General features: G+C 38.3%; 1 protein-coding gene across 3 annotated transcripts in view; it reads right to left on the bottom strand.

Moving 5' to 3' along the window:
* The window catches only part of LOC127794437 (starch synthase 3, chloroplastic/amyloplastic), a 69684-nt gene extending 51169 nt beyond the window's left edge, over positions 1-18515 (bottom strand). Inside the window, exons 1-3 of one of the 3 annotated variants that reach the window (XM_052325507.1) lie at positions 17925-18515; positions 17429-17495; positions 15823-17331 (exon numbers count right to left, since the gene is read on the bottom strand). In XM_052325507.1, coding sequence (XP_052181467.1) covers positions 15823-17331; positions 17429-17495; positions 17925-18050 — 1702 coding nt within the window. In that variant the 5' untranslated portion in view covers positions 18051-18515. Of the gene's footprint in view, positions 1-15822; positions 17337-17428; positions 17496-17924 lie in introns of those variants that run through there. The other 2 variants (XM_052325508.1, XM_052325509.1) reach the window with 2 other exon arrangements.
* Positions 18516-24565: the final 6050 nt, after the last annotated feature.

The following is a 24565-nucleotide window of genomic DNA, read 5'->3' as shown; positions in this document are numbered from 1 at the left end:
TGGAAGAGGACTTGGACAGTAAGGAGGACCAAGGAGAAATTCACTTCCATGTCAGCACACCGAAGAGCATGCTTGACCAAGTACATGATTCAGTTCTCCTTGATAAATTGTTTATTGAATTTGAGGATCCATTCATGGACCCAAAAACCCTTCCTCCTACCCAAGAATTCCACCATGCCATTAACCTCAAACCCAATTCAGAACCCATTAATATCTAGTCCTACCGTTATCTACCAGTCCAGAAGTCGTTGAAAGAAAAAATGGTTAGAGAAATGATGCAATAGTCCTTCATTAAACCTAGCCAAAGCCCGTTTGCATCCCCTATTCTACTAGTCAAAAAAAAAATGATGGATCATGGTGGTTTTGTGTGGATTATCGCCAACTTAGCGCCATGACCATCAAGGACAAGTTCCTTATACCATTGGTGGAGGACCTTTTGGATGAACTCCATCAAGCCAAATTCTTCTCTAAACGGAACCTATGCTCGGGTTATCATCAAATAAGAATGAGACCCAAGGATACCCATAAAACAACCTTTAGGACACACCACGACCATTTTGAATTCTTTGTGATGCCATTTGGGCTCACCAATGCTCCAGCCACTTTTTAATCCCTTATGAACCGAATATTTGAGCCCTACCTAAGGAAGTTTATACTAGTATTCTTTGACGATATCCTCATTTATAGGTCTTCCTTTGATCAACACTTGAGCCACTTGAGAATCACCTTTGAAGTCCTCAGATCCAATCAACTTTTTATCAAAAGAACTAAGTGTGCCTTCGATCAAAGTCAGGTGGAATACTTGGTACATCTAATTTCGAAAGGAGTTAGTACTGACCCTAAGAAGGTGGAAGCCATGGTGGCTTGGCCAAGACCAAAAACAATCAAGGCACTGAGGGGGTTCCTTAGATTGACCAGTTACTACCGCCAATTTGTTAAGAATTGTGGGATTATTAGCAAACCGTTGACTGAGCTTTTGGAGGGATTTAATTGGGGGTTAGAGGCAGAAACAGCTTTTGAAAGGCTAAAAGAAGCGATGAGTGGGGTACCTATTCTCAGACTACCAGATTTCAACAAGCCCTTCGTCTTAGAAACCGATGCTTATGCAACAAGAGTTGGGGCGGTTTTGATGCAGGAGGGTAGGCCATTGGCCTTCCTCAACCAGGCCCTAGGTCCTATCCTAGACATATGGGACTTAGCATTTATGAAAAACAGTTTTTGGCTATGTTAATAGCTGTGGAAAAATGGAGACATTATTTGGAGGGGGGTAGATTTGTCATCAAGATAGACCATGAGAATTTAAAATTTCTTTTGCAATAGAAATTACACACCCAACTTCAAAAGAAGGGGATGTCTAAACTGATGGGATTAGATTATAGCATTCAATACAAAAAGGGAAAGCAAAATGTGGTTGTGGATGCCCTCTGTAAGTGCCATGAGGAAGGAAGTTTGATCACCATTACTACCTTAGTTCCCGAGTGGTGCCAAGAGATAATAGCCAGTTATGAAGGGGATGAGAAGGAAAAGGCTTTGTTGGAAAGGGCGGCTATCAACAGAGATGAGCGCGGAGAATATTCCCTAGTGGGAGGTTTATTGAGATGCCAAGGGAGGCTGGTGGTAGGGAACAATGGTGAACTCAAGAAAAAGATAATATAGTTTCTACATGAGTCTGCAATACGAGGGCACTCAGGGGTGCAAAATACCTACCTCAAAGTGAAGCAACTGTTCTTTTGGCTAGGACTCAAAATGGAAGTGAAGAAGTTTGTAGCAACTTGTGACATCTACCAATGATGCAAGAGTGAAACTGTGGCTTACCCAGGCCTTTTGCAGCCATTGCCCATTTCGGACCAAGCATGGGAAAGTTATCTATAGATTTCATTGAGGGACTACCAAAATCAGAAGGTAAGGACAGCATTTTTGTGGTAGTTGATAGGCTGACCAAGTTTGCGCATTTTATAGGACTCACACACCCTTTTATAGCCCAAGATGTGGCTAGAGTTTTTTTGGATCAAGTGGTGAAAATGCATGGGGTTCCTAAGGCCATAATCTCAAACTGAGATAAAAGTTTTACCAGCCTTCTATGGCAGGAGCTCATGAGAGCATTAGGAACAAGGTTGAACATGTCCATAGCTTATCATCTACAAACGGATGGCCAGACAGAAAGGGTTAACCAAAGCTTGGAAATGTACTTAAGGTGTGTGAGTTTCCCACATCTTAAGAGCTAGCACGAGTGGTTATCCCTAGCCCAATGGTGGTACAACTCCAGCCACCACACATCCCTTAAGATGTCCCCATTTGAGGCCCTATTTGGATACAAATTGCCTATTTTACTAGCAATGGGAAATTATTCAACAGTGGCCGTCGTGGAGGAATATATGCAGCAAAGAATGAGGGTTTTACAACAGCTAAAAAAGGAGTTAGCCTCAGCCCAGAACATGATGAAGCAATTTTCAGACTACAAAAGAAGTGAGAGGAACTTTATTGTGGGAGAAGAGATGTATTTGTGGCTCAAGTACCCTTATTTGAAGTCTATATCTCGAGGGCAGGTGTTTAAGCTTAATCCTAAATATTATGGGCCCTTTCCCATAAATGCTAAGATTGGGCAGGTGGCCCATCGACTGCAACTCCCAAAGGACTCTCACATCCACCCGGTGTTCCATGTTTCCCTCTTGAAGATGTCAGTAGGAGCACAAAGGGTGAGTCCCTCCTTACCTACGTTGCCCAAGGAGATCCGTGAGACTCTAGAATCGGAGGCCATAGTGGACAGACAAGTCATATACAAGCAGGAAGCACCCCTTATCTAGGTTTTAGTCAAGTGGCAAGATAGAACAGCTGAGGACAGCACTTGAGAATACCTTCTTGATTTACTTAAGCAGTTTCCCAGATCGGCCAATCTCCTCAACATTCTTGAGGACAAGACATTTTGAACAAGGGGAGAGATGTCACGCTACGAATCTGACCTTAGGAAATAGATTTCGATTTCTAGCATTTTTGTTTCTGTTATTACTGTAATTTCATTTCAGTAATTTCTATTTTGTTACTACTGTAATTTCTATTTTGTTAGAGGTTGTTAGCCTAGAAAATCCAAGTGCAAGTGGAATTAGTTGGTAGAGACGGTTACAACCACGTAGCTGTAAGGAATCTTCCTTCGCAGGTTGTATAAATCGTCTACTACCCATTCCCTTGGCAATCAATCGAGAATATCAATTCATTTTATCCCTGCTCTCAATCTTACTCTCTCTCTCTCCCTCTCTCTCTATCTCTTAATTCTCTCTTATCTCTCTTTCTCTTCTTCATTCTTCCCTCAGTTCATTGCTCGATTCCTTCGAAAACATATTCCCGTTCATACCGAATAGGAAGAAGAAAGATTGTCAGGCTTAGGCCGTGACATTATCCCTCCAGCAGTGCCTTTCTTCTCAACACTTGCTGCTTCGGTGTCAGCAACGCACGCGAAAACACCTATAAGCTCCCTGCCTTCACCACCGCTTGCTTAGTCACACGGATTGCCACTGCCTCTTGCAGAGCAACTGTCCATCATTGCCACTTACAGCTAGCGACCTCCAAATCTGCCTTCATCTGTCGCAGCAATCAAGCCGCAGCCTTCAAATTTTTCGCCCACAACCGTCCATCACGCCTACAACATCTACATCCTCGCTATTGTCGCCGCCACCACCCGCGGCCTACTCTACCACTGCCACCGTTACCACTGTCCACAGCCTTTGCTATTGTCGCTGCCCACAAACTTAGCTGCCGCCATCATCACTTGCGATCTCTGTGGCAGCTGCCTAGATCCACAACCTTCCTTGTGCGTAGCTAGCCACCATTCAAGCTTAAAGTAGCTTCAAGCATCCTTCCCAGATCTTGCTGCCCAAATCTTCAAATTTCTCACCGAGCCCAAATTTGCAACAAATCGGCCAGATCTACAACAAATAATCCTTCTTTTTTGTGACCCAAATCTGCCCCTCTCCGTCCAGATCTACCCCTCATCAGTCAAATCTACTCTTCATCATTTCTATCCAAATCTGTCCCTCATTGTCTAGATCTGTCCTTCACTATTTCAGTCCAGATCTGCCCTTCACCGTTGGTTCTACCGGCCAGATTGATTGCCTTAAGGCTCGCCTTGTTGCCAAAGGATACACTCAAGTTTTTGGCCTTGATTATGGCAATACCTTTTCTCCTGTTGCTAAGATCTCCTCTATTCGCCTTTTCTTGTCCCTTGCTACTATATTTCACTGGCCACTTCATCAACTGGACATCAAAAATATTTTTTGGATATTGAGGTAGCTCGGTCAAAGCAAATAATATATATTTCTCAAAGAAAGTATGTCTTGGATATGCTAAAGTAGACAGGGTTGCTTGGATGTAAACCAACAGATACTCGTAAGGATTCGAATATCAAACTATTACTGGGACAGGGGCAGCCTCTTTCTGACCATGGGCACCATCGTCGATTAGTTGGGAAACTTAACTATCTCACAATCACACGTTCTGATATTTCATTTGCTGTGAGTGGGGTAAGTCAGTTCTTGGATTCGCCTTGTGACAGTCACTGGAATGCAATGGTTCATATTCTTCAATATATAAGGCTACCCCCAGTCGGGGTGTATTGTTTCAAAATCATGGACACAGTCAGATTGTGAGATATACGGATGCTAATTAGGCAGGATCAGCTAATGACAGACGATCCACATCTAGATACTATGCATTTGTGGGTGGAAACCTAGTCTCTTGAAAAAATAAGAAACAAACTATTGTTGCCAAGTCCAGTACAGAAGTTGAATATAGGGCAATGGCCGTAACAACATGCGAACTAATGTGGCTAAAACAATTAATTGAAGAGTAAGGAGTTACGTAGGTCAAGTCTATGCAATTGATTTGAGATAATCAACCTGCAATGAATATTGCTTCTAATCCTGTGTTTCATGAGAGAACCAAGCATATTGAAATTGATTGCCACTTTGTTAGAGAAATTGTGCTCTCTGGGGATGTAGTTACAACATATGTGGGTTCCAACGATCAATTGGTTGATTTACTCACCAAGTCACTTAGAGATTCTTGTGTGAATTACATTTGTACCAAGTTGGACATGCTCAATATATATGCTCTAACTTGAGGGGGAGTGTTAAATAAGACGTAATGGATATTAGTGTAAATAGCTTAAAATTCTTGTATATATATTCCCTGTATTACACACTTAATGGAGATATACATTATTTTCTTCTCACACATCAAAATTGGACACCTCTAAAGGATTTAACATCACCTTTTTTTTTTTTTGCTTTCTGCTCTTCTTACTTCTACAAAGACTTCCCTAATTAATGGAAAGGGTTTGGTTCCAATTAACCTCCCTCTTACTTCATCAAGATCAGAATTTAGACCATGCAAAAAAATTGAACACGCTCTCTTTTTCTAACATCTTTGCATACTTCTTTCCATACTCAGCACACTCCCATTTAATCTCATAGAATAGATCCATCTCTCGCCACAATTCAGTTAAGGTATTATAGTATTCAATAACTGAACTATTACCTTGCCTTGTTGTCTAGATAGTAGAACGAATCTGGAAGCTTTGGGCAATGTTCTCCATGTCCAAGTAGATTTCTTGCACAGCTTCCCAAATCTCCTGGGTTGTCTTGTAGAACAAATAGGTTCTTCCAATTTTTAGCTCCATAGAATTGACCAACTATGTCATTACAATAGAGTTTTCAGCCTCTCACGCACCATAATTTGTTGAATCAGTGCTTGGCTTAGAAACTGTCCCATTTAGATATCCAACCTTGCCCTTTCCCCAGATCACTAGCAAAACTAACTAGGACCATTCTCTAAAGTTGGTTCCATTCAGCTTATGCTGAGTGATCTAGAAAGAGTGATTAAAGGTTGTGGGACTTGGGTATTCCTTATTGTAGAAGGTAGGTTGGTAGAAGTTTCACTCGCTGACATAGTTTCATCCATATCGTGAACTTACAGAGATCTACCAACTGTAGGAAAGGAAAATAGTGGGAAAACCTGCCACGAAACCTTGGCTCTAATACCACGAAAAGTAAAGTTATTGGGAATGGAATAACTTTCTTAATATATCATTGATTTGTGGTGGTCAATATATACACAAAGTTTCCTAAGAAAACTCCTAATATTTAGGTCTAGATTACACTCCTAATATTTAGGTATTGATTACAACAACATGCTTTAGATTCAGTTTAAACCAGGATTTCCTTATCTGATTTTAAGGAATATCCTTATCCTTCCGGATAGATATCTCCACCTTTATCTTTAGCATCTTCTCATCTTATCCTCTCTGTCATAGCTTAAATTCTCTCCGTTATCTTCTCCAACATAGTACATGAGGTATTGAGTGATTTTCATTAATAGTTGTAGTTACTCTGACAAGATACAATAAGGAAATTTTGCTCACAAGTTTATTCAACTTGAAACAACTAAATATTGGCAAGTTTCCCTTAGCAAGTAATATTGACAACTACTAATAATACCAAGAGAACAAAAACAATAAAAGAAATGAAACAAAACCTAAAGTCACACCTTGATCCACTTTAGAAAAAAGTAAATGAGTTTTCATAACTGAACAGATTCCAATTACAAAAATATTCAGATATGTCCTAAAAATGAAACAGGACATGAGAATTCATAAGAAAGCATTAACAAAACCCAACCTACCAATAGAAAAATGTATAATATAAGAACAGAAAACTGAATAGAACTTAGCATAATTTTCTTGGCCTCTTGAACATTGCTGTCTATTGGGAATAGTTTCTAATATTTATGTATGCATTAATGAAGTAGCATATTTGGAAATCCCTTTACCCAAATGAATCAACAGTATTTTTAGGAACCTCTCCCAACTTACCACGTGGTAGCTCCCCTCTAGTCAAAGAGCATTGTTGACCATCCAGACATTCCCATGAAGTGGCACGTAAACCACGGACTATTCCATAATTTGATGCGCAAATGTGCTTCAAACCTAGGTCATGGTTCCTCAAACATGGCACCATCTCAGCCGCAAAGCTAATCAAGCTCCAAGTTCACCTAAAACTTGCCCTCCTCTAAAGAAATTCAATGGTCTATCAAATAATCCTCATCCATATTCTATGTTAAACAAGGTTTGATGACTCACGTTGGCTCAAATGGGTCTCACCTCATCCGCATATTCTATATGGAGAATCCAATCCATAGCAAGGCCATAGAATGCCATCATCAGTACCCAGAGATATCAATGGATCGAGCTAGGATTCAAGGATTCATTAGAGGTGTTTCTCCTTGAAAAAGGGATGTCTATCCCAAGCAGTCAACAAGGAGAGATGCTTGCTGAACAAAAAAAGGGACCGAATATCTGTTATTTGATCACTGGTTGGAATGTAAGGCATATAGACCATTTTGTTGTCAAGCTTTTCTTTGATAAAATGTTTGTCAAGTTCCACATGCTTGGTTCTATCATGAAGAACTGGGTTGTAGGCAATTGCGAGTGCAGCTTTGTTGTCACAATATATTTTCATAGGAGTGGATTCAAATATTTTCAATTCTTCTAGCAGTCTTTTGATCCACATCCCCTCACATATCCCGTGAGCAATAGCCCTAATTTAGCTTCTACACTACTTCATGCCACCACATTCTGTTGTCACAACCCTAGGTTTTTCTAGGGTAGAATGGAATTTTGAAGGAAATTAAGGAACAAAGAACAAAATGGAAGGGGAAACAGAACAAAAAGAGAGAAATTGAGAAGAAAGTGGGAGGGTTCAAATGAAACAAAGAGGGAGATAAGAATTGAGGGGGAAAACAAAATTGTATTTGTTGGGAGGTCGAGCTGATGGAAAGCCAAGCTGATGAGGTCGAGCTGCCGAGCTGTCAAGCTAATGAAGCTGAACTGTCGAGTAATGAAAGGCCGAGCTGACGAGCTAATAATGCCGAGCTTCCGAGCTAATGGAAGGCCGATCTGGAGAGCTGATGGAAGGCCAATCTGCGAGCTGATGAAGACCAAGCTAATAGCCGAGTTGCTGAGCTACTAAGCTCATTATTGGCTAATTTATCCTCTATGATTTATCTTGATTTATATTACTGTTATATCTTATCTTGTTTTTATTATATTTGTTTGTATTTAAAGTTGTTGTAATCTAGTCCTACAAAGTAGGAATCTAATCTTTAAAGTTTAGGAGAATTCTTAAAATCCACTGAGTATATATTTGTGGCATTCTCAAGGGAATAATTGACGGAGTACTATTCTTCCCAAAAAGAAGATTTCTTCATGGTATCAGAGCCTGCTCTTCGATCCTAAAGCAGCCTCTATTCTATTTTTCTGTCCACACATTGCTTCATCAATCTACACCTTGTTTCATCAATGGCTGATACTCAACCTAATCCCACTCTAACCAAGGCTTCTGCCACAAATTCTCCGATCAATCCGTCTCTTTCCAGCAACTCAATTGATCATTTTCCTATACAGATTACTCACCATAAGTTGAATAGGAGTAACTTTAGGGAATGATTTCAATCAGTTATGCTGGTTATCAAGGGAAAAAGCAAGGCTAGTTACTTAACAGGCTCTACTCCTTCTCCACCCAGCACAGCAGCCACATATGGTACCTAGGAAGCCGAGAATTCCACCATAATGGTATGGCTGATCAATTCGATGGAGCCTAGAATAGGAAGAACTAACCTATTCTATAAAACCGCAAAGGAGATATGGGATTCGGTCCAAGATATGTACTCAGATTTGGAGAACTCATCTCAATGCTTTGAGATCAGATTTGCCATTAGGACCACATGACAAGGTAATCTAAATGTTATGGATTACTTTAACGTTTTGGTTGAACTTTGGCATAAGATGGATCTGTTTTACACCATTAATTGGGAATGTTTTACAGATAGTACAAAATATAGTAAGATGATCGAGAAAGATCGGGTGTTTGATTTCCTACATGGCCTTAACCATGATTTGGATGAAGTAAGAGGCAGAATCTTGGGTACAAAACCTCTGCCTTCACTTCGAGAAGTTTTTGCTGAGGTTTGAAGGGAGGAAAGCCAAAGAAAGGTAATGCTAAATCAGCAAGGTGAGTCCCCTTTAACTCACCAAAATTCTGCTTTAGCAAGTTTTAAACAAGAAAAGAGTCAACCAAGAAATCTATGACGAGAGAAGCAGTGGTATAACCACTATAAGAGGCCATATCATACCAAATAAAGATGTTGGAAAATTCATGGGAAACCAGCTAACTAGAAGCCAAGAGGAAAAAATGAGAGTGGAAGGAATGCCTACATAGTTGATGCCTATGTTGCACGGAAACACCTCATAAGAGCCGTTTTCCCGTTTCCGAAACGTTTCCTATTCCCGTTTCAGACCCTATTTATACCTATTTTTTTAGAAGAATGTTGGTTTCCACGTTTCCGTTTCCTATAGGAAACGTTTCCCATTTCTGTTTCCGTGCAACATAGGTTGATGCACCAAAGGAAGCAAGAAGCAGGAAGCAGTACCAGCCTTAACCTATCAGAGGAGCAGATCCAAACCTTGTATAAGCTGCTGAATCAAGGTATATCCTCTCCAAGTCCTCCCATGGCAGATACTGCTTTACAAGGTAATCCCCATTACTCTCCAAATTCCAGCAAACTCTCTAAGAATACATGGATAGTAGATACGGGTGCTTCCGACCATATGGCATGTTTAGCCAATTCGATGACAGAATACACCCCGTGTGACAACTCTATAAACATTTCAATGGCTGATGGTACCACGTCTCCAGCCAAAGGACATGGAACAGTTTGTATTTCTAGTTTAAAACTTAAATCAGTTCTACATGTTCCTAGTTTAAGATGCAATTTAATGTCAATCCATAAGATTACTCGAGATATGAATTGTTGTGTGACCTTCTTTCCTTCATATTGCTTATTTCAGGACCAAGTATTAGGGAGGACGATTGGCAATGCTAAAGCTAAGGATGGGCTTTATTATTTGACAGAGGATAGGATTTTTTCTTTTACAAATAAGGTTGATTTGACAGCCACAACCAATGCCAAGATTTTGTTGTGGCATAATCGTTTGGGTCACCCAAGTTTTCCTTATCTTAAATTCTTGTATCCACATTTTTTCATCAATAAAAATCAAACTTTCTCATGTGAACAGTGTACCATTGCCAAACAGTCTCGTTCTTCTCATCCAATTCAATCCTATAAGCCATCTAAACCATTCCATTTAATTCATAGTGATATTTGGGGACCATCTAAAACCCCTAATATTTCTGGTTCTAAGTGGTTTATAACCTTTATTGACGATCATTCTAAGACATGTTGGGTGTACCTTATGAGGGAAAAATCTGAAGCTTGCAACATTTTTAAGAAATTTCACAAACTCGTCTTAAATATGTTTCAAACTTGCATCCAAATTCTTCGTACTGATAATGGTCGAGAATATTTCTCTCATGACCTTACCAATTATTTATCCGAACATGGCATTTTACATCAAAACTCTTGTCCATACACACCACAGCAAAATGGTGTAATGGAAGGAAAAAACCGCCATCTTCTAGAAATGGCTCGTGCTATGATGTTCACCACCCATGTTCCACATTTCTATTGGGGGGAAGTAGTCCTTACAGCTGCATATTTAATCAATAGACTTCCCTCAAAGACCCTAAATTTTCAAACCCCTCTTGTTGTCCTTTGTTCTCTCTACCCAACTGTTAGCCATTTACATTCTCTTCCTCTAAAAATTTTCGGTTGCCCGGTGTATGTTCACAATAATCAGCTTAACCGTACAAAGTTGGACCCCAAGGCCCTTAAATGTATCTTTATTGGGTACTCTCCCTCCCAAAAAGGTTATAAATGCTATAACCCTCTCAAAAGACAACTCTTAGTCTCCACCGATGTCACATTCTATGAAGACCAATCATTTTACCCCTCACCAGTTTCAGTTGCTGCATCTCCATCCTTCCCGGATCCTAATCCTATTTCCTTTCCTTCCCTTGATGCTCCTCTGCCCTTATGCTCTCAAGGGGGAGAATTTCTAGCCTCTTCACATGTTAGGCCTTCAAGTTCCGATAGCATAAGGGCAGATCCTTCAAGCTATTCTCCTATTTCTCCTAATCCATCTTCTCCGCCATCCTCTCAGCTAGAAACTACAGCTGAACCTCATGTTCCAACTCCATATTCAGCTGCTAAAAATCCTCTGCAAGTGTATTCTAGACGTTCAAAGGCCCATCCTGAGGGACAGCAAAACCAATCATCACCTCCAGATGCTGGTCTATCAGAAAACAACATTGAGAATGAGTCTACCAGAAGTGACAATTTGGATTGGGCTGTGCCTATTGCTCTAAGCAAAGGGGTAAGATCTTGTGTTAAGTATCCTATGTCTAATCACTTGACTTATGCTAAGATATCTCCTCAATACAAGGGATTTGTTGCAAGTATTGACAGCATTGTCATTCCAAAGAATATTCAAAAGGCTATAAGTGATCCTAAGTGGAAATTTGCAGCTATAGAAGAGATGAGTGCCTTGGTGAAAAATAACACATGGGAGATTGTTAAACTGCCTTCAAACAAAAGGATAGTTGGTTGTAGATGGGTTTTCATAGTAAAACATAATGCAAATGGAAGTGTTGAAAGATACAAGGTAAGATTGGTTACACAAGGGTTTACTCAAACATATGGGATTGACTATGATGAGACTTTTGCTCCTGTGGCCAAACTCAACTCAATTCGGGTATTAATTTCTCTTTATGTTAATCTTGATTGTCCTCTATTTCAATTTGATATTAAAAATGCTTTTTTGAATGGTGACTTGGATGAGGAGATATATATAAAAATACCCCCAAGATTTGAACAGGAAATTGGCAGTGGAAATGTGTGCAAATTAAAGAAATCCCTATATGGATTAAAGCAGTCTCCAAGGACTTGGTTTAAGAAATTTAGCATGACTCTCAATCGTTTGAGATATAAGCAAGGGCAAGCTGACCATACCCTGTTTATAAAGTCTACAGTAGAAGGTAAAAAGGCCATATTAATTGTTTATGTTGATGACATTATTGTGACAGGTGATGACTTACAGGAAATTGAAAATTTGAAAAAGCAATTAAAAACTGAATTTGAAGTGAAAGACCTAGGAGTCATGGGATACTTTCTGGGAATGGAGGTAGCTCAAAGTAAAGAAGGGCTATTCATCTCTTAAAGGAAGTACACACTTGATTTGTTACAAGAAATTGGGATGTTAACATGGAGACCGGTTGGGACACCTCTAGAAAAGGGTTGGAATGTCGAAGAAAAAGAAGATACTCCTGTTGAAAAAGAAAGGTACCAAAGGTTGGTTGGTAGATTAATTTATTTGTCACTTACAATGCCAGACATAGCCTATGCAGTAAGTGTCATAAGTCAATACATGCATTCTCCTACTCAAAAACATATGAATACAGTGTTCCATGTTCTAAGATACCTCAAGGGAATGGCTAGGAAAGGGCTGATGTTCAGGAAAACTAATGAAAGAAGAATTGAATGTTTTGTGGATGCTGATTGAGCTGGTTCACGTGAGGATAACAAGTCAACTTCAAGTTATTGCACCAAGCTATGGGTAATGTGGTTACTTGGAGAAGTAAAAAGCAATCCGTGGTGGCTCGAAACAGTGACGAGGCTGAATTTCATGCCATTGCTGAAGGGATATGTGAAGTTATTTGGCTGGAAAGCATAATGGAGGACTTGGGGATATCCTTATCACAACCAATAGAAGTTTATAGTGATAGCAAGTCTGCTATCAGTATTGTGAAGAATTCGGTTTAGCATGACCGAATAAAACATGTAAGAATTGATAGGAGTTTTATAAAGAAGGAAATTGAAGAAGGAGGAATTAGCTTATCCTACATTCCAACTAGTAATCAAGTAGCTAATATTTTCACAAAAACTGTTGCAAGGCCAGGGTTCGAGTTACTAATTGGCAAGCTGGGAATGACTTGTATCTATTCCTCAGCTTGAGGGGGAGTGTTGGGAGGCCGAGCTGATGGAAGGCCGAGCTGCCGAGCTAATGAGGCCGAACTGCCGAGCTAATGAAAGGCAGAGCTTTCGAGCTAATGGAAGGCCGATCTGGCAAGCTGATGGAAGGCCGATCGGCGAGCTGATGGAGGCCGAGCTAATGGCCAAGTTGCCGAGCTACTAAGCTCATTATCAGCTAATTTATCCTCTATGATTTATCTTGATTTATATTACTGCTATATCTTATCTTACTTTTATTAGATTTGTTTGTATTTAAGGTTGTTGTAATCTAGTCCTACAAAATAGGAATCTAATCTCTAAAGTTTAGGAAAATTCTTAGGATCCACTGTGTATATATTTGTGGCATTCTCAAGGGAATAATTGATGGAGTATTTCAACAGCCTATTTATAGGCTATTTGCATCCATGCAGTTATTACAAACTAACAAACTCAAGTACACGCTACACAACCTAAGGTACAATTAAGGGAAAAAACAAACAAGAAACAATTACAACTAATGCCCTTGGGGTCATGACAATTCCCCCTGTCTTGAGAGGCTTCTTGTCCCCAAGAAACTTATTACAACTGTGCCTTCTTTGTCACCCAATTCCCGCCAATTCTTCTCCTTCGTATTCATTCTCTACTCCTTCCATGTTCAATAACTGTCCTTGGCATCAGTGGGCGGGGCTGAATTTATCTCTACATTTATAACATAATCCTAATTTCCTTCTCTACTCCATAGCAGTTGAGTTTGTTGCATCAAGGCTTGGGTAAACTTTAGAATTCACATTTACTTAATTCCCCTCCAATGGTTGATAGAACATAGGCTGAGTTACTGCTGCGATCGTGTTCTTATTGAAAATCACTTCCAATGCAAGCTCCTGTAACTTTGCCTTCTCAACAACCTGCTTCATCGTTACAGGCTGCATCATCTTGACCATCGGCCTTAACTCCTCCTCAAGGCCACTAATGAAGTTGGACACAAAATAATTCTCCATTAGTTCTAACTATGAGCTCCACATCAAAGACCTTAACTCTCAAACTGAATTTCATAGTCAGCTACTGATCATTCTTGTCTCAATTTATTAAATTCTTCAATCACATCCATCATAGAATTCTCCCCAAAACGTTCACACATGTCTTCAGCAAATTCAGCCCAACTAACCTCAACTTCCCTTGTCTAAAGCCAACCTTGATACCATGAATCAGTTGTATCATTAAGATAGGTTGTCGCCAAATTGATTTTTAGCCCTTCTACTATATTGTAAAACTGGAAAAATCTCTCATATCTACAAATCCACCACCTCGATTTCAATCCTTTGAAAACCAGTATTTATAGTATTGGAGCAGGAGTGTGGATTTCAATCCTTGTCTCATCTCTCACTTTGTTCCACCCTTTGAACCATGCACCAGCCATGTCATTAAAGTAGATTGTTGCATGGTTTATCTGACTTTCACCCACATGATAATATTGGAAAAACCTCTCACACCTCCTAACCCACCCCCTGGGTCTAGGGGTGTGTGTAGGTGATTTGGGTAGGGTCCCCTTACATGGATGGCCTGGTCTATTGTTGGTTATTCCTCATCTTCATGTGACACGAAAGCATGAGGGCGAATGCATGCTCGTGTCAAGATTGGTTCTGACACTACTCTTGGAGGAAAATCTTCCTCTAGCGCATGTTAGCCACTTACCTTTCTAGCGGCTGCACTGCCTCTCTGGTGGCAGCGTTGATGGCGGTGAGCTCTTCCCGACAATGGTTTAGTTCTTCCTAGATCTGCCGCAAACCCATCTCTAAGGTGTCCAACGTTGCTTTCGTTTGTTCCATGCGGGTTCCCTCTACCATTGCCTTGGTCCATTTCTTCTATCTTACTCTAGTAGCGATGAAACTGCTTCCAAAATTCAATAACCATTGCAGATCTTATGTCGGAACTGATTACCTTTGAATTGTCTCCAAAAATCAATAATTGCAACTACCATGGTCATCAGAGTCCAGCCGAGAACTAGGTGCTCTGATACCAATTTGTCAAGAACCCAAGCCTAACTTATGATTATCTTGAAAATAGAATCGAGAGTAGGAGAAATAGGGAGAAATAGGGAAGGATCGGACATAATAAGGGAGAATAACAAAGAGAGAAATGGAGAATTAGATAGGAAAATAGAGAGAGGGGGGGGAGGGGGGGGAATAGATGGGAGATAGGGAGAATTTGAGAGAAATCGAGAGAGAAAGGGAGAATTTCAAAGAGAAGGGAATAACTTTTTAATTCATCCAAAGCATAAAATCGACAAAGAGGTTACAGCTTTATATGGGAGGCTAACCAACAGTTTATTTGTGGCAATTTCCACTCCTCCACTAGAGGTAACTGCTCCTAAACACTACACTTATCTCTAATCTGTAAATAACTAACTAATATAATTTTGCAGAAATAAAAATAAAATAAAACTAGCCTAAATCATGACATATTAATCCTCATAGCACCCACCTTGCCACAATATTTATTGCTGTATTAAGGAATCAGTGCACCAAGAAGTGAATTTCACCCAAGTAGCAACCTAACTAGTATAAAGGTAACCAAGGTTAACTCACCATAATAGAAGAAAGAAAATCAGAAAACAGAAAATCAGAAAATTATTACCCATTAACATAGTTCTGTGAAGTCAATAAATTTCAGATTGTATGAATCTTTGGATATCCACAAAGGCCAACTTTTGGAACCTCTGTTTCATAACAAGCAGTGCCTACTGCATCATCATGCATGTCAATTACAATTTCGATGTCACTCAAATCACATTTTCTTATCTATGGAAGAGTTATAAGTAGTCTGGATATTGTTATGTAAATTAGAGATAAAATCTACACTAGCACATACCATCGGCATACCACCAGTCACCATCCTTTCTGTCAGAGCTGGCAAGACATGCAACAATGGACAACCCATCCTTCCAATTGTTGTGCCCTCCATGAATCCACAGTTCTTTAGCATGAAGAAGGGGACCTGCACCCTTGTTATAATATAACTTGATCTTGTCCTCGCCTTTGAACACACTAGGTTCTATGTACCAGACATTGTCAATAAATCTTGCAGCCTTTTTCATAGATCCCTGCAAAGTTTCCCTTTTTCTTTTAACCTCCTCTCGGGCCTGTGCTCTATCAGCTTCCATTGCAGCCTTCTCTGCTTCAATTTGCCTTTGTTCTTCTTCCCGCCTTTCCCTTTCAGCTTGCTCCTTGGCAAGTTTCTCAAGTTCTCTATGTTTCTCCTCAAGCAAGAAATCTTCAAATTCAAACACATCCATTCCACCTTCAACAGTTATACAGAAATCTTTTCCATCATTATTGTCATAAATATCTTTTCCATTAAAAAACACAAAATCCATCTTGTACGCTTCTTTGGGAATGTGAACCTTGCAAGACCACAAATCCCTTTTGAGATGAGACTTGTTCAACTTTGCCGTGAAAGATCTCCATCGCCAGTCATTGAAAGCTCCCATGATCATAACATCAGGTTCATTATTCAGAGTGGAGAGACTCCTATTAAGGAATACATCTATATCTTGATCCGGCTTTACCACCTCAGGATAAGAAAACATTTTAATCCCTTTTGAAATTTTTTCTTCTGCAAGCCTCTCCACCACCTGTTTTTGAAAAGCTTCTATCTCCAATTTCAACTTGAGAGAAGAATCCTCATCCTCTTTTTCTTTGGTGACTAACACATTGGCTTCCTTCACTGGTTCTCCTATAACAAACTGACTTCTGGTGTTATCCTTAACAATCTCAAGGCTTTCATTTTCTCTGGTATCTTCACATTTACGTCCATCTAAGTTCTGTCCTTCTACATAAATTCCGTTCAATGCATCACCAACTGAAGTTGCCATTGTCTTCTCTAAGTCATCAATATCATGGCTTTCATTTTCTTTGACAACTTCACTCTGAGAACTATCCAAGGGCACAGTTCCTCCTAAACCAGCTGTATCTTCCCCATCCTCAACATTTTCCACAATTGGATTCACATCCTCATTAATTGTACCAATTCTTCCATTTTCAGCCTCTTGCTGTACGTTTATATCTGTTTGTTTCATAGTTGATGGTACCTTATCTTCATTCTCATCCATGTTATCTCCACTTTGTTCTTCAATTTTGTTTGCTTGATGAACTCCAGCCAACTGTTCTTTGTCAGTACTGACTCTCAATTTAGGTGTTTTACTGTCGGAGGCAGCATACTCATTGGACTTGGGTGTAGCCTGACCTTCTTTCTCTCTATTACTCCTTTGATCCCGTTTCTGAGAGCTTGTTCCCAGCTGTGTTTTTGGCATAAAACCCTTGGGAGTCGAGTCCTTAGGCCTTGGACTTGACATTTTTCTATTCCTTCTTCTTGAAAAATCTACACTATAAACACTAAATGTAAGTAACTGATTCATAGAAATTAACAAAAAGGAAAATGAACTTCGACATTGAATGCTTCAATTGAAGTCACTAACCAGCACTTGAAGTTATTTTATGCGAAATCCCAGGCACTCGGAAATCTTTTTGCCATGAAGAGGACTGCTGCAAAATTGATAGAAGTCACCAATTCAGATCTTCTAGCATTAATTTGCTTAGAATTATTCTAGTTTAGACTGACACCGTAGCAACTGATTTAATGGGGTGGATACTAACAAAATTGTCACTTGATAACCAGTTAGCAAAACATTATTTTTATCAACAAAGATCATATCTTGAATCAGTTCAACATTCAACTCAGAGATGAAGGAAAGCGAAGTAACCAATCAAACACGGTAACTATCTAAAATAGGCATTCGTGACAAAAAATCACAGAACTTCACTTCCAGCACACAAACTAACATGCTCCCAAATGGACATATTCACAACTCTTGAATTGAACTAAAGACCCTAAATCACACCCACACAGCCCTCGCATCTTATCAATATGACATATATGCATTTATACAAGCACCCAATGAGCAGGAGATTTACTTGTGAGGATTGGGTAGTCCTCCAGTGAGGGAAGAACCCAAGAAAAGGCTTGATCCTGAACTGGGTCTTATCCGTGGCGAGCGTACTACAGCAGAGTGGTCTCTGCGTTTGCAAAGGAACCTCCATGGCCGCACCCTCTCTCAAAGAATGTCTCCTCTTTGAATTGTTTTCCCTATACTACACAGCAGAAAACATGCCTCCTGTGAACGACTGGTCCCGCCCCTTAATATATGTGCTCTAGAATACTATTAATTTATAAGATTTTCTAATCTCTAAAAACAAAAGGAAAATCAGAAGGCCATGTGAGCCTCAAAAAATCTAAGCCGTAAATGTCTCGATTGGGTGTACAGCGGCTCACGTTGTGTCGATTTGATGAAGAGATGAACGGCCTGATTGAATGGGCCGGTTGAGTTTTACTGTTGAGTAATTTGCAAGATATTTTGGGTATTCGGGAATTGTGGTTTTCAGGTATGGAATTTGGAGGGGGCGGGGGCATCCCAATCAGGAATTGACATGGCAAGTGGGGATGAAGACGGTGGCGGAAAATCTAGGATGTTCTTGGGAAAATGGGTGTGCCTGACGTTAATTTGTCCAACTGAACTTGAAGACACGAGTTGAAAGGGGTGGGCAGCAATAAATAATTCCCAACTTTCCGCTTGACCCACGCCTATAGGATAGGATATACCTTCCCTATTTTTAAACTCTTAATTTAAGTTTTTATTATTAAACAAGGGACGTCAGATCACAAGACTATCATCATATCTAAGAAATTATTGATTAAAAAATTTGTTTATATATTCTTTTATATTTAAATATTAAATTTCTAGAAGCTTTATATTCTTTTTATATTTTTATTTTTATTATTAAACAAGGGACCTCAGATGACAAGACTTATCATATCTAAGAAATTATTGATTAAAAAATTTGTTTATATATTCTTTTATATTTAAATATTAAATTTTTAGAAGTTTTATTAATTTTTTTATTTTTAAAGTAACTTCTAATATTCTTTATTTTAAAAATAATAAATTACCACCGCTCACCTTGTATTTTTTAAAATAACAGGCACCTTCTTCCTGGTTTATTCTTCTCCTCATTTTATTTCATTCTCCCATAACTTAATCCCTATTCTCTCCCATCATCGCCAATCATTTTTAGTGGAATATTTGTGGTAAATGGTCTCTTAAATATTAAAATTTTATTATCATAAAAAATGGAGAGATTGTTGAGTTTGTTTTGAATATTTTCTTGATGATTATTTTTTGTAACACTTTAATGTTCTAATATTACCATGTTTTCATATTTCTTAAGAACACGTTAAGATTCTTCTAATAAAATATGTTGAGGATGTCTTGAGAATAAACTCAAAGGAACCTTGATATATTTATTTAGTAATATGTTATAATATTCTCATATGTGTTCCCATATATATCTATTAATACATGTTGAAGTTATTTTGATATTTAGGATATGTTGAATCTATGTATATGATTTGTCTAGTAATATGCTTTATTTATTGTTATGATTTTCTTTAGGGATACTCTAAAGGTAATGCATGCTCATGATATTCTAAGTACATGAAGTATGCAGCAGTATAACTCTAAAGGTGTGTTTAGTTGTATTAATTCTAGATAATGATTGTATAGAAAACAAAAATCACCTCACCCATTTGAAAAATGAATTTCATGAAAAGAAGTTTTAAATGCTTATATCATACACATATTTTTTATAGAAAATTAAGAGTGTTTGATTGCTTTCATAGAAAATATATATAATAATTACACATTTTCTATGGTAAATGTGTGCAATCAAACACACTCTAAGAGTATTAGACCTTGGACATTAGACCTTGGTCGAACCATCCTCTGTCACCCCTGAGATGGTTTGCGCCCAAGAGCGCCACCATACTTAAGAGGAGAGGGCTGGCGATGGTGTAGTAGCACCGGTTCTCAATCCCACATCACTAAGCTTATAAGTGCGATGGGGCTCTTATCCTTTTTAGGGCGAGTGCTGATCCGTGGCTGTAGGCTGATGTTGATGCTTTGCATCAACAACTTATAAGTGTTTCATGAGTGTGTGTGTGGGTGGGTGTATTTGATAAAGTTATTCAAATAACTATAATTATGTGAAAAATGTTGTGTTTTGTTCTAAGTATAATGATCTTTCTTTGTCCAAGAAATAAATATTTTCAGATGAGTAAAAGTATTGTACTCAACTTATTATTCTTTGAGAATTTAGTAATATTCCTTGTTATGAGAATATCTCTTTTGTCTGCTCTTATCAAGCTTGCTAATATTCATGTGAATGTGTTTGGAAAGATATTTTTTAATTATCTTTCATAACAATGCTTGAATATTCATATGTTAGTATTTAAATGGATAAATGTTTAAACCTAGTGCAAGTAAGTATCATAATAGATTTTGAAAAGATAAATCGAATATATGTATGTTGCTTTCAACCATCCCTCTATCATTTTTTTATTGTTTGAGTGATTGTTATTGAATTTGAGTTGACCTTGTATCATCTTTCAATCAAATGACATTTAGATTGCAAGTTTCTATATCTTATCAAGTTATTGATCGGAACTTATGTTTCAGTTGAATGAATTATGCAAAGAAAGATTAATTCTCTGTATTTGAAAAATAATCGACTAATAGGATAGTTCACTCAAGTGTTAGCATGATATACCTTGCTTGATCACAAGTCTTGTTTTAATAAAAAGGTAAAAATGTTAGTTATCAATGATATACCTTTATTTGAGTTAGATCATCTCTTAGTTGGAGCATTGGATTTGATTAGTATCTAAATTAGAGTTGCTTTTATTAGCCATGTATTCGAGTGTTTGGTGTCACATTCGAAAGAAAAATCATTGAAGAAAGTATTGAAATCTATATTTGATTCATCTTTCGAGTGTCAAGTTAATCAGTCGAATGATGATATGTTCATTCGAGTGATAAAATGTTCAAAAAGGTGAAATTCGATTCATCATTTGAGTGGGAAAAAGGTTCATTCGAGTAAATTTTTGACTAGCTAACAGGAGCTGCTCTTCGTTTCTATGAGAGTAATCAACTATTTCAAACCAATCAAGTGAACAGTTGTGTTGATAAACTATCAATAACATAATGTTATATGTCAATAGCATAATGTTGCTCATCAATTGACTAATGCAGAGTATCATTCGCATAATGTATAAATCCACATGAATACCATTATTTCATCAATCAATTGGCAGAGTGCTAAAACTTAAAAATAGAGTCATTAAACTAGTTAATGAACTAGCTGTTACAAGTGCATTTAATGCACTGTTTTGACTGTTAGGCCTTTAAAATTACTCTAAAATTTCTCACACACATTGAGCATAATTTTTTAATATTCTAATGATTATTTTGAGGAAAAATAAGTCTATTTTTGCATATATCAAATATTCCTCTTCAAAACATTCTATAAAAAGAGAGAAAAGGCTAAAGAAATGTTTTTGCTAGTTGAATACTTCCTATTATTACCTTAAGCCAACAAATTCCTTCAACGCTTTATTTTGTAATTTGCTGCAAAGACAAAAACAATGTCCCTTATCTTCCTATTTTCTTTAAATCTCTATATTTATGAGAAATTTTTAGATTGTGAGGCATTCATTGTAACAACTTCTCTTGTGCTCTTTTTTTTTTTGCTTCTTGTAAGTTGTAAAGATTACTACTGATCATTGTAAAAGACAGTAGTTGTGATTGAACCTTAAAAAGCTGAGGTTACGACTAATTTTGTAAAAGACAGTGGTTGCGATTAAGCCTTTGAAATAGTTGAGGTTACGCTTAATCTATTGGATTGGCACAAGAATGTCACCACACACTCAAAGAGAGGTGAATTGGGTGTTTTAAAAATGAAATTGAGTTTAATAATTTTTTGCTTGAAAAATTGGTTTTAGTGGAATGGAATAGTAAATATGAATCAATATTTGTAAAGCTTGAAAAAATCAAAGTAGAGAACGAAATGAACACAAGAGATTTGTAGTGATTCAATTCATCCCGACCTAGTTCACTACCTTAGCTTATCACTAAGGATTTCAAAAATTCATTAAACTTCCTACTTGAAATCAAATAAGCTCTCTAGCAACCAGCTAGATAATTACAACCTCCTATTTACACCCAAGTAGGGCCTCTAGAAAAACTGGTAGGATAGTTACAATAAATGATTGCAAAAGAGATGATCTGAGAGATGAATCTCTCTGTAGTGACCCATAAATCGTAGTTTAATTTAATTAGTAGTTAATGTATTAATTTGGTGTGAAGATTAATATGTTGTTAATAATCATAATAATAATAATAAGTATAAGAATGATTCTATTATCAAATATCACAAGAATAAATTAAATTGGAGGATTTTTAGTAGTTTCGGGGTGTTAGTGTAAATATTAAGTGGGGGTGTGTGTGTGAATTTCAAAAGTCATGGGTGGTGGTGTAAATTCCAAGAAAGGGACCAAGGGTCCCCTTAAATATAACCGAGCGCATTATATGTATGAGAGAGCAGCTGGAGCAAGCGGCTACGCGTGCGCGTGTGCAGGTGGTTGGTATGGGTTTGAGCCTTGAGGGGAGCATACGCGCGAGGCTAGGAAAGATTTACTGATTTTTCAATAAAATCCTCCCTGAAACGACGTCATTTTGGGGAGGCGGTGAGGCCTTCCAACAGCTACCTCCGCTGCTGGCACGTGGCCTCTCCCCAGCCACTCATTTTTGCACCATTTTAAGCCCATTTCAGGCATTTCTGAAGTAACAAATCAGCAAGGAAAATTTACGAAGAAGAAACAGTGCCAGTAACGAAGATTGAGGGAATTTGAGGGGAAAATTCAAGATTTTAATCGCGGTTTAATTAGCCAAGGAAGTAGAAGAATATGTAATAATCATTCTGTACGGTTAGAATTTCATTTAGAGCCCAATTTTATTAATTTTGACAAATTATACGATGTTGCAATTTGTATGATTTTTTCCGTGTTTGGACAGAAAAAGCCCAAGGATATCTTCTACGAGGCAAGTTTCCTACTCCCTCTACAAATTTCCTTCTGTTGTGAATTTATTTACCCTCCATTCGTTTGTTTCAATCCGTTTATTAATTATTGAGTTATGAGCCTCTTTTGGCATAAATTAAATTTATTAAGCTATCTTTGGGAATTTTAATTGTTGGTTACCTACAGGGGTTTGTGCCACCCCCACGCCTTTGGGAATGATGCTAAACTCATTTGGGGATTAGATTTTTAGTTGTTTGGATACAGTTATGGATTCCATGACTGGAAGTCGGCTAGACTTGTTGAGCAGTGGGGGCAAGGGTCGGCTGATTGGTGACATTGGGGTGCCTATTGTACGGCCTTTCTTAGGCTGACGGCTAGACACTCCTAGCCACTGATCATCGACCGATGCCAGGCACTGCTGACTATTCTTTTGATTTACTGTATGATTTGATATATTCTATTGCTATTTCATGATTTTGGTATGCACATGGGTACGAGGTGTATGTTGGGGTTTTCATGTTCTGTTTATGCTTGGACACGAACATCCTAGTATTGTTAGATTGCATCTAGCACGGGCATATGTATCGCGTGTGGTTTACTATGTGGGCGAAGCATTTGCTTAATGCCTGGATGTATGGGCGTCAGTGTATCTAGTTGATGCTTACTACGCCTTGCATTTTATATGTGCATTGCATGGTTACTATATGTTCAGCAGTCTAAGACGGGAGTACCGTTCCGAGGGAGCTTAGGGCTCGGTTATATTGAAGCTCAGGCATTGGGAGCACCGACCAGAGGAAGTGCACACAAGTTTGTTGAAGACTTATGTTGCCTTTCAAGGCAACGACAAGTTCGTATGGGACTTGGGTGCTGATGTCTTGTGTGAGCCCCAAGACCAGTATGTGCTTTCATTATACTATACTATTGTGTTGTAGCGTCTCATGGCTTGTGTGTATGTGTAGGGAGTTTACTCATTCTATTTAACTTATAGCATGTCTTTTCTTATAACTTGTTGAGTCTTGCGACTCACCTTATTTTCCATCATTCCAGGTGAGGGCAAAGCTAAAGTCGAGGGCGAGGATCGCAGTACTAAGCAGCCGCATCGGTTTGCTGTACAGTCAGTTTCCCCCTCGTTGTCTCTGATGTTTTGATGGGATTTTGGTTCTTTTATTTTTGACTCTGCCGGGTCATTCCTTGTATTTTTTATTTATTGGCACAGGTATCTGTATGTATTTATGTACTATGTGATCATTGTACTAGCGAGGTACTCGTGTGTGTGCATGTGTATAGCTTTGCTTTCGCTGTTTTATTTCTTGTGTATGCATGCCAGGGTAATTCTCGTCTTGTGTTTCATTCTTTTTCCTTCCGTAAGAGCTCATATTCGAGTAGTCCAGGTAGTTAGGATATTCGAGCGCGGGTGCTTACACTCTTAGTTATAATGTCTCTCAAATAAATAAACAAAGGCTTAAACAAGATTTTACAAATGATATATGTAGCTTTCTTTAAGAGAAAAATTGAAATGATTAAGCACTTGAGAAAGGAATGATATTGCTTAACACTTGTTGTAACACTTCGTTTTTCCCAAGCGCGCGTTAACTCAAAATTTCGGGAATATTTTATTTTCAACAATCATTCAACATAAATTAAA

The sequence above is a fragment of the Diospyros lotus genome, chromosome 2 (genome assembly GCF_014633365.1).
Source record: "Diospyros lotus cultivar Yz01 chromosome 2, ASM1463336v1, whole genome shotgun sequence".
NCBI classification, from domain to species: Eukaryota; Viridiplantae; Streptophyta; class Magnoliopsida; order Ericales; family Ebenaceae; genus Diospyros; species Diospyros lotus.
Note: the sequence above shows the minus strand (reverse complement) of the source record. Positions and strands in the feature narration are given on the sequence as shown.